The sequence below is a fragment of the Primulina eburnea genome, chromosome 10 (assembly GCF_022965805.1).
Source record: "Primulina eburnea isolate SZY01 chromosome 10, ASM2296580v1, whole genome shotgun sequence".
In the NCBI taxonomy this organism is placed as follows: Eukaryota; Viridiplantae; Streptophyta; class Magnoliopsida; order Lamiales; family Gesneriaceae; genus Primulina; species Primulina eburnea.
In genome coordinates, this window is record NC_133110.1 from 6678789 (window position 1) to 6690433 (window position 11645).

An 11645-nucleotide genomic window follows, 5' to 3' on the forward strand; every position below is an offset into this window, starting at 1 on the left:
GCAGCTTGGATTGAAAGTCAATTGGGTAACTGTAAGAATAATGGAGGTTATAAAAAAATATCTTCCTTTCCATCCATTCAAGGAAAATGAAATTTCATCAAGCAATCAAATGTTTACTCGAGCAGTCAGAGAAATGGTCGCCAAACCTACGTACAAAGAATTAATGGATGGGGGTGGGGGTGTGGTTAATTAAGAGATTATGCATTTTAAATAGCGCATAGGCCGAGGTCATTATGCGGAAGGTGTTGTAAGGAAGTTGATTTAAAGGGGCATTGAGAAAGCGGGCCTCCTCAATATAGAAAGAAGTTATAGGAAACCAAAGACTACTACGGAATTGGTCTCAGAAAAAATATAGAACCCCTCAGGGGGCCGGTCAGCTCGGTCCAAAGAACCGAGAATGAGAATGGAGTAAGAAGAAGAGATATATCTGAGAACTCGTAGGTCCTTGTTGGCCCTCATACATAGAGTACTTGCCATAATAGAAAATTATGGGGTACCCTGGGCCTTGGTCTTTGTTTTGGATAGAGCGCAAACTTTGCCCTTACCCTTCTCCCGCGTATTAGAAGGCATGGCATCCTGGTGGACAATTTTGAATTATGGGACTTCTTGGAAAGATAGGTGATGACTGATTTCTTAGAGGTAATAGGGGAGACGGTAGCAGGGGACGCATAGAGGGTAGAGTCAAAGTACAATGTGGCAGAGGAGGTTCATCGGGGCTTCAGTCGCCGGCTTCTCTGTCATCAGTTCACTAACTTCCTTGACCTTCCGGCATTGGGAAGGTGTCACGAAGAGAAGCAAAGGACGCCGGAATCACAGGAACATGAGAACAAGAACGCGGGAATACAAAATTGACAAATGAGGTAAGGTGGTTAGTATTTTTAAACGGGAGAATAGAGATCATGTCCGTTGATTTCGAAGTAAATGGATGGACAAGATACACCTCGAAAATTGAGTCGGGTCAACCGAGAAGACGAAAAGTCGGGTTATAAATATGAAGCGACGTCTGTCGTATTTCTGTCTTCTCAATTGTTAGGGCTTTTGTCATGTATCCATCAACCGTAGCCCGCCTTAAATTCAAAAAATAATTGGTCATCCTCCCAAGTCCAATCTGACTAATCAAGACAACAAGTAGGGCCGAACTATTTAAGGAGGAAGTGGTGATGCCCTGGAAGGACCCCGGGTCATGCTCGGACTCAGGCAGAGTAAAAGATCGGGAGTCTGGGGCTACCGGGGGGAGAACTAGTCCGGGTAAAGAAAGTGCTCTTATATAAATCATCTTTAAATATGCAACAACTAGGGAATTTCATTATAACATCACATTCTTACAAACGCGGGCTCCCAGCCTATCCAGGGTTGTGTAAGAAGGTAAAGATAACAGATTAGGGACTCTGTTTGTGCCATCACATCATGACCAGTGCTCGAGCATCTCGAAAAAAACATCGACTTTGCCCCCAAGTATGGTTTGGAATGCCTCGAAATCATTAGTATGTCAATCAACGTACGTGGAGGCGATGTGACAAGACTAAAAGCAGTATGACTTGTCAGTCGTAACGGTGTCAGAGGACAGAGAAACAACTATCTGATCATGATGAGTGACCAACAATGAAAACAATGTCATCATTACCTTTTCTCCTATAAATACTCAAGTTTGCTTGATTAGACCGAATCATTTAACATTTCCACAAGCACCCATTATATATTCTCTATACAAAACTTTCCTTTTCGCAAATACTCGACTGACTTGAGCATCAGAGAGCCTTTTTACCCTGTTACCAGCATTCGCAAGAAAGAAACATAATCAGGCCCGATAAATTGCCTACCCAACTCACCCAATTTAGCAGACATTGTCAATATAATTGATAATCAGGGGAAAAAATGTTTTAAAGTAAATATAAACACAAATAGAGAACTCAAGAAAAATAATTCAGGCCAAAATTTTTTTCCTTCGCATGCCTGCCTTGATGGTATATACGATACAAATATAAAGATCATTATTTTAAACAGAAAAAAATCTAAATATCCGACCCCAATGACATTGATAATATAACGATTAGCATAGGAAAAACCAAAACGAAAAGGCAAAAAAGTAAGAAGGTACTTCTACTACAAAAATCTTCTCCATCAAATAAATCAAAAGTAGTAAAAAGATGGTCTCCCAACACTTTACCTTAAAAAGATACATATTAATATGGAATTCCCTACCAAATGTCAATGATTTTGGGAGTAATCAAAACTTTGTGGCTGTTGACAGAAGAGAGCCTACAACAAAGATTGAATAGGGATAAATTATTACCACAATTACCGAACTACGCAATTCTATGTTTCATTTTAGTTGTATTTTCAAGAAAACACAGTTCTGGAAATATAAGATATAGAATGACTTTCATCAAGTATAAATGTAAGTTATATCTACTAAGAAAATCTTCCAGAGTGCAAAATGTCAATTAAAATGATACGGAGTATTGAAAAGTAAGGAGAGATGACAGAAAAGAATATCACGACCAGTGGCGGAGCCATATTATATGATATCCGAGCTAAACTTAATTTTTTAAAAAAAAAAATTATGTAAATTTTGGATTAATTTGATATTAGTTCGGATAGATCAATTTAAAATATTAAAAAATTATAGAGTTTAAAATTCTAGCTCGAGTAGAGCCATATTCTTGGCTCTGCCACTGATCACGACGAAGACTTCATAGCATTTTTTAACAACATGTTGTTCAAAATATATGAAAAACCAGAACAGATATCTATGTGTAAAACCAGCAAATCGGTGTAGTTAATCAAAACAGTAGTACAATGGTTAAGTAAATCAAACCGAGGCCTGTAGCTTGTACAGTTTCCTTAAAACAGATTCGCCCCCTCCGGTATATGCTCCGAGGATTCCGTGGACGTCTGTTTCCCAGGATATAACGGGCAAACCAGGAGAGTTGCAGCACAAAACACTATGCTAGCGAACAAAATTAGTACCTGAACTTTATCAGTAAACAGAGCAGAAGCAGAACAAGCAGAAGCAGTATTGTAGCAGCAGAAGCAGCACTGCAACAAAACAAGCAGAAGTACTGTAGCAGAACGAGCAGCAGTAATGTAGCAAAACCAGTAGCAGAAGTACTGTAGCAGAACAGAAGCACTGTAGCAGAAGAACTGTAGCAGCATGAGAAAATAGATTTTTTCGGTCTTTTTTTCTAGGCTAGGCACATCCCCTATTTATACATGTCAATATCATCCATTTGAAAGACCACATGTTGCCTTAAATATGCCTTAAAGATGGTTGATGAAGCACTAACAGTTGGGTAGATGAAGCACCAACAGTTATGTCATGCGAAATGTCTCAATGGCATGTGAAAAAAATTAACAAAAGATGGGCATAGACTGCTAGACAATTTTTGCTTTGATCGGTCCGACATTCGACGCGCTCGTACGCTTGCACACAAGTCAAGCCTTTTTTTCATTGCAAATCGGGCCCATGATTTGCACCTCCTGCCCCTGTGTGTGCGAGAGAGAGCCTCTTGACCAATCATTGTTACACCTCCATAAAGTGTAACAGAATATAAACTTATCTATACCACTTCATTTTTTCAATGTGAGACAAACCCACATTTCTAAATTTCCATTCACTCACATGGAAAGCCTATAAGCTTAAAAGCTCAGCTTTAATCCAACACATCGAAAGTCATAAAATAAAGAAATATAATGATCATGAAAAAAAAAGAATAAACTTGTGTAGGCACTGCAGTAGTCATGTAAAAATACGACGGTTCCAAAAAAAAAATGCAACAAAAATGATTCAAAGTTGTGTTTAGATAACATGATTTGGATTTATTCGAACTATGTTATGTCTTGTTATTCTTTAAATTTTTATAGAATCTTCTGTGTTTCAAGTGATCGGATTTATTCGAACTATGTTACGTCATATTTACTAGTAAAAACATAAATATCCAACCCCAATGACATTGATAATATAACCATTAACATAGGAAAACGCAAAATGAAAAGACAAACAAGTAAGAAGGTACTTCTGCTACAAAAATTATCTTCATCAAATCAATTAGAACAGTAGATACAAGATTATAACACCAAGTTTGTCTCCCAGTTCTTCACCTAAAAAGGTTACCTATTAATACAGAATTCCCTACAAATATCAATGATCCAGGGAGTAATCAAAACTCAGTGGCTGCTGACAGAAGGGGGCCTGCAACAAAGATTAAATAGGGATAGATTACAACTACAATTACCAAACTACGTAATTATATGTTTCATTTCAGTGTTTTTAAGAAAAACACAATTATGGAAATATAGAATATTGAACAACTTTCATCAAGCACAAAAATGTAAGTTATATCTTATAAGAAAATCTTCTAGAGTGCAAAACGTCAATTAAAATGATATGGATGTACAGAAAAGTAAGGAGAGAAGAGAGAAAATAATATCACGATGGAGACTGCATAGCACACTTGAACACCAAAGTCATAAAATAAATACTATATATCTTGAAAAAAAAGAAAGTAAAAACTTGTGATGGCGCTTGAGTAGTCATGTAAAATTGCGACGGTTCCCTGAAAAGAAAGAAAAACTGCAACAAAAATGATTCAAAGTTGTGTTTAGATGACATGATTTGAATTCGAGAGGGATTTGATCGATAATTTGTAATGACCGCATTTAACCATAACTCGAACTCCATTACACTGATTTATAACAAACAATAGAAGGGGGATTTCAAATTCGTTGAATTCAAAAAGAATCCAAACAAATGAATGAATTTAGATAGTTAACTTAAAATTCTTCAAGGGTGCACTTGGATTGAGAGATTCAAAGTTAAGGATTTCAATTCATTTGATTGATTGAATTATTTTTTGTTGGGTGAATTTCAAATCCACTTCTTGAGTAATTTATGTAGATGTAATGATAATTGTATTGGATTTAAAACGCACCTGAGATGGGTGTCATTTCAAATTCATTCTTCAAATTACTCTCTAAATCAAATCATTACATTCAAGCACAACCTAAATTCATATTCTTCAATTTACGCACACCCCTAAATTATTTCAATAATGACCGTTACTGAAATGCAATGAAAAGAGAAGATGGTATTGACCTGAAAGAGGGTGGGCCTCATTTGGTTATACGAATGCGCATACATCATGGTTTGGGTTTGCCATTGCATATATAAAGCATCCCTAGGAGTCTGATTCACCCCGACAGCACAGTAAGGACTCATCACTGGGCTACTGTAGTTAAGAGAAGCCTGAGGTACTGGCATTTGATGAAACTGGGGGAAAACAGAATCATATTGGACAAATGGAGGTTGGAATTTCTGCAAATTACAAGGTGTGAAGCCGAAATTTTGCGTGTTGGGAGTGCTTTTAACATATCTGCAACAAATCAGAAAACAGAAAAAACTCAGATTTGTTTTCGTACAAATTGTATACGAAACATTATCAATGTTGATTGATAGGCACTTAGATTGGGAGGCTGGGCTAAAGCACCTACAAAAGTAAGGTTAACCGGTCTTATCCATTTAGCAAGTGAATCGGTATGAGGCCTATATTTTAATACTATAAGGTACCTCAAAACATCAGCATAATAATTCAAATTGCAAAGATTCCGTGATTGAAATGCAAGGTCTCATTACCTTTTATAACTGCGATCATAATCAGGGTCAGTGCGATCTTTTTCCCTGTCCCTAAAAATGGCTACTCTTAAGGAACTACCAGCATCCCTGCTGCATATGCTCTTGTCAACATCCACATCCAAGTTCCTTGAAATCTCGTTCTCATCTAGAGTTAAGTTCTTCACATCAGAAGTAACTTGAGTTAATGCATCTTCCAACTCAGAACCACCTGAACTACGGAAAATACGAGCCCGTGCTCTGTCATACTCCTCCTTCCTTTCTTCCACGGTTCTTACTGAACTACCTTTATTCCCCTGTTCATTGGCATCAACTGAGGAACCTCTAGAAGCTCTATGCCTTATAACAATTTTGATTTGATCAGGTTTGTCATTTTCTGCCTCTTTCACTGGAACATCTGATAAGCATATATGAGGGAACTTGCTGTCTGGCTTCTTTATAACCAAAATTCCACTTCCCTGGCCATCTACTACATTATCCTGAATCATGGTCTGCAAGCCATAATGTTGAGCGACGCGATGAGCCGCAAGACGAAGGTATGAACTAGGGAAGTGTGGAAAGACAAACATCTGTAGATCAGAATTCTGAAAGAACTTCTGTAGATCGAGTTCCATCAGTAGAACTGGTAAATAGTGACAAAAGAAAATATATCAACTTTATCCAAATAATAAACAGAAAGGAGAAAATAAATTTCCATGATGTGAATAGAAATTATCCAAATATCTTAAAACAATGTTGTCATGTTCAAATCTCACCAGCCAAGTACATGATTTTCCACACCCCAAGATCGTGACAACAAGAATGTAAAAAACTTCAAAGTTTGGAGGTACACATCAGTGGGTGTTAAAATTATTCCAGACATGATTTACATTATATGTAAGTGTAAAAAACACACTGAAAAATATCTAAGCAGTTACCCCATAGAGTCAGTAATTCAGTATATAAGGAAAGCAAAGCATTATGAGAATGTAAATAAAGTAGTATTTTGCCATAATGTTTTACAGTTGGGCAACTGCTAATTCTAAATATTGTTTCTGACAATCGTTTTCAAACAGTCAAAATATTTTGAAAGAAAATAATTCTAAGATTTTTGGGAGGAAAAATAGAATAATAGAACCGTTATTGAAAAACAGGATTGAATTCCAAGATCTTGGCTGCAGACCCATGCCCCAAGAGGACCTGTTAATGGTAATCGGATTTATGTCGCCCTGCCTCTATTAGGACGCCGAAGTATGGAAAAAAACATAGAAATTAAGTATTAACAACAACAACAGACTTAAAAGAGGTAGTGAAGGAATAAAAATGAATTGAACATGGTATGTTTTACTACTGAATATACTACCTTTATTCAGATGCAAAGAAAAAAAAATTAAAATTGATCAAATGAACTATTATCCATGCAACACCAAGTTTCTAATTCCCTTATATTTATTGACATAGGATAAATTGCTAGGCAATTTTTTCTCAGCTATTTTAAAAAAGTTAACTTTGCATTGTCCTCAACTATTTGCCTTAACAGCCTTCAGGTTCTCATCAACTTGGCAACCATCAGGAGAAGAAAGGTCAATCAGTTCTATTATGTCGTCATTTACATGAAGGACCGTACTTGTCTATTTGATATCATTGATCCATAAAGTTATAACAAACCAAATAGTTACTGAAAGAAAGAACTTTAGAAGGCAAATTCAACATAAAGTGTAATCATAATATTCACAGACAATTCATTCTTTTATATTAATTATAAATGAAAATTGTGCAGCCATGTAATCAAGAGTACTTCTAAGAAGTTGCAAATCACAATTGCTGCAAGTACCAATACAAGAAGAACAAAATCGACACCCATCAGAAACTAGCTCCCGCAATTCAGGATACAACCAACAATGCAAGCTGAAGCAATACAATTTTGTTCAACAGCATGCCGGAAACAACACCATGCATTTCTGTTTCTTTGCCGACGCTCATACCAGTGAAGCCTACAGTGGAGAGTTCAGTTTCTCCCGACCCAGATCTAAATCAGCCCAGCACCGAAAATTCCCAACTTCCACACAGCCAATAAAACACAAACAAACACCCTAATTCACATAGCCAAAACCCCACTAGATCTAACTCAATAACTTCAAACCTCCACTTCTCCGGACACACAGAGCATAAATCCACCTCGAGCACGACAACATAAACAGATTAACGCAACCTAATACACAATAAACTGAACTTTTAACAAACAAAATCACCAAAACGGGAAAACAAACTTACTAGTCAGACGATGACGATGATTCTGAAGAGCTTCAACGAGGAACGGGTCCACCATGGAAACATAGGCCGGCGGTGGCTCCTTCATCTCCTTCTGCTCCGAAACGACAGAATTCTCGTTAGCTTCTAGAGAAGTCATATTCATCCTCGAACAAATCCAAAAATTGATTTCTCCTCCGACAGACGGAAAGAAGAGGTCGTAATTGGGAGGGAGAAATTTTGCGTTGGGGTTATCTCTCCCACCAATCCAAGAGAAGGAAGCAATCAGCGAAACAAGGAATCGAATTTATATCCAAATCTTGTGAGATTTTTTTATTTTATTTTATTTTTAGGGAATCCTCGAAATATCCAGCCGATGTTTGTAATACCCATGCCCGATTTCACGGGTCCGAATCCAACCCAAGACTCAAATCAAGTTATTTCTTTAATTACATGACTATGAAATTAGACTTGTCAAATTGAGTCATATCTGTCCGGTATAAAAATTGACCGAATTGAGTTGATAAAATATGAGACTATTTGGAGACGGGCCAGACTTGTTGAGCCTGTTTGGATTGCGGGCCAAGACGGGCGGGTTAGCCCGTCAAATTAGGGTAGAATTTTTTTATTTTTAAGTTTTATATAAAAATTGGAATAAGTCTCATGCGCCTCCATCAACCTCTTATCTTATTTTTCTCTTGCGTCTCGCTTCCATCACTCACTCTGGTAAAGTCTGAATTTCTGTGCTAATGTAGAAGATCAAGATTGAATGAAATTTAATGAGAATTAACTTTATAGTATTTTTTTAATTTCTTCATATTTGGTTTAAGCACTTTACCTATTATGGATTATGTTGTATGTTTTCTTAATTTCTCATTTCAATGTTTTTAAATATTTTATGAAATTATTTGACTAAAATATATTTTTATTCTATGTTTACTGTGATAATGTGTAGCATTTTTTTCTTAAAAAAATAAGCGGATCGGCCCGCCTAACCCGCTGCCAAAGGTGGGTTGGGTTGGCCATTTAGAGTAGGGGTGTTCATCGGTCGGTTCGGTTCGATTTTCGGTTTTTTATTTCGGTTTTTTGGTTTTCGGTTTTAGAAATATATAATCCGATATCCGAACCATTTTTCTTCGGTTCGGTTCGGTTCGGTTTTCTACCAAAATAGTTCGATTATTTCGGTCGGTTATTTCGGTCTTGGTATAATTATTTAAATTATAATATAAATATATTATAAAATATAATATGTTAACTTTCTATATGTTTTCTTAGTAAAATATTTAAATATAAGGTCTAAATTAATTAAACAAACAACAATCAACTAAAAATTATTCAAAATGATTTTTTTTCACTAAATATCATATCAAAATATATAATATAAATAAAACTATAAAAAAATATTAATTTAATGAAATTTCGGTTTTTTCGGTTTTGACATATATAATCCAAAACCGAACCCAATAAACTTCGGTTTTAACATTTATATCCGAATTATAAAATTCGACTTTCGGTTCGGTTCGGTTTTCGGTTTTTTCAGGTTGGATTTTCGGTTTATTCGGTTTTATCCGAAGTTTGAACACCTCTAATTTAGAAGCCCGCCAAAATAATGGGTTGACCCACCAGCCTGTTTTGATATGTCTATATGAAATTAGGGATGATTATTGGACCAATCAATCCGGAATCGGTCCGGTTTAATCAAGTTTAGTCGGTTTCAAATCGACAAAACCTGCATAAAATATTGAACAGGATTTTACTTACACGATGATGAAATACCGATAGTTTTAGATTCTTGGGAACAAAAATAAAATTTAATACCGTATAATAAAAATGTTGAATCGGATTTCATAGTGTTTGTAATACCCATATCCGATTTCACAGGTCCGGATCCAGCCCAAGACTCAAATCAAGTTATTACTTTAATTACACGATGAAAATAATTTTCAATTTATGGGGAAAAATAATTTTTCCAAAATTAAAAAAATATAGCTTCCTAATAAGAAATATTTTATCAATAAACATTATATCGATCCATATTTTACGAATATAATTTTCCTAATTAAGCATTGTGAAATGCAAATCAATCAAAACCACATCATGATCTAATTGAATATTTACAGAATTTTTTTCAGAAAATAAAAATGAATATATAAGAAATTGAATCGATGAGATAATTAAATTGGTACACAAAGTTGAAATATATACTATGGATACGATTGGATTTAATCAATTTCTCCTCTTGCTATTGGCCAATCAACATAAAATATGATAATAAATACATGTCTGCCTCAGTTTGTTTATGAGGGATATCTGAGTCGACCTAATATTTAGTGTTTGATAAATAGTCAAGAGATCGATTCCTTCTACTATCGTTTTCTCGAACGAGTTTGTTGTACATGATTTGTCCATTGTAGTTTACCTGACTAGCATGATTTACATGCTACTGCATTAGCACGAGAGTTTACCCAACACATACTTAAAAATAGCGGCTCTGAGTTCTATCGTCATAAAAATAAAATACAATATTTTTTTTTCATGACCATGAGATTGTGAATCTATGTACGTACTGGGCTTTATACTAATCACATGGGCTTCCATACTTTTGGGGTGTGTGTATATATAAAAATACAATTTCTTAACAATTTCAATGTAATAAAAGTGAGATATTTGTTAGGACAAGGTATCGGGATTTGCAATATAAATCCAATGCAATGGACCACAAACTAAACTTTAATAATTTTATATTTTCTTTTTATTAAGAGAATATTACATAAATGCTACATCGTTGTCACGTTGGAAAAATATTAAAATTATTGAAAAAAAAACATAATTCCAGACAAGTAGAATAAAGATATATAATGATGGTATGATTGTATTTTTAAATAAGAGATTACGAAATTAATTAGAAGTGAGTTAGTATACCGACTTCAATTTTAATTAACCGTAAAATAATAATGAAACAAAAATCTTTAATTTTAAAGTTTACTTGGTGTTGGGTAAGTTGTTTGCTTGGCAATGCTTCAAACGTCTTTAACAAGATTAAACATACACGCAAAGTTCGATGAACCCGACAATTTATTTATAATACAAGTTTTCGGTACTTGTATTTGGTGTACCAGTGGTCGTGGTGGTATTAGAGTATGTTTCTTGTTAGACGATGTCAAGAATTTTATCTGTGAGACGAGTCAATCCAACTTATATTCACAATAAAAAGTAATACTCTTAGCATAAAAAGTAATAATTTTTCATGGATTAACCAAATAAGAGATCCGTCTCACAAAATACGACTCGTGAGACCGTCTCACATAAATATTTGGATTGATGAGACTAAATTTGAGCGAATTTGTCACCAAAATTTGTATTAAGTGATTTTTTTGGTTAAGTAATTTGTAGGATATTACGTTTAGTCCGATAATACATTTACAAATAACGACATCGAGTTTCCAATTTGGGAAAAAAAAATGAATAATGTTGGATATGTTTTTGTGTCGGGTACCACCAAGTCAACCATATGCCAAACGTTCACTATTTTAAGTAAGTTGAGTGAAATACTTAATACTCTCATATTTCATTGCCAAAATCTTAGCAATTTGCGATAAAAATCTTCAATAAAATACATTAATCCCAAAAATATGCTTTCTGAATGAGAAGATCGATTGTTATAATTGAGATTGGAACTCGATGTTTCGTTCAAACTTGAGATTTAACAACAATTAATATATATATGCATATACATAAAAAAAATCTAACAATGTAAAATCCTCAAAATTAACTCCTTATAAAAAGT

At 34.9% G+C, this 11645-nt stretch overlaps 1 protein-coding gene across 1 annotated transcript; it reads right to left on the reverse strand.

Annotated features, from left to right (window-relative positions):
• Positions 1–4016: 4016 nt before the first annotated feature.
• LOC140802957 (uncharacterized) lies at positions 4017–8147 on the reverse strand. The gene is made up of 4 exons (XM_073158590.1): positions 7883–8147; positions 5633–6251; positions 5096–5372; positions 4017–4192 (listed from the first exon to the last, which is right to left on the reverse strand). Exons 1-4 carry the CDS (start codon positions 8022–8024, stop codon positions 4142–4144), a joined length of 1089 nt encoding a protein of 362 aa, XP_073014691.1. The 5' UTR covers positions 8025–8147; the 3' UTR covers positions 4017–4141.
• Positions 8148–11645: the final 3498 nt, after the last annotated feature.

Bases quoted from the DNA above. Each gene is read 5' to 3' on its own strand.
- LOC140802957 (XM_073158590.1), bottom strand. From the start codon at position 8,024: ATGAATATGACTTCTCTAGAAGCTAACGAGAATTCTGTCGTTTCGGAG. The intron at 6,252-7,882 runs GTAAGTTTGTTT...ACTATTTACCAG, and splicing joins TCATCGTCATCGTCTGACTA to TTCTACTGATGGAACTCGAT. The intron at 5,373-5,632 runs GTAATGAGACCT...GATTTGTTGCAG, and splicing joins TATGATCGCAGTTATAAAAG to ATATGTTAAAAGCACTCCCA.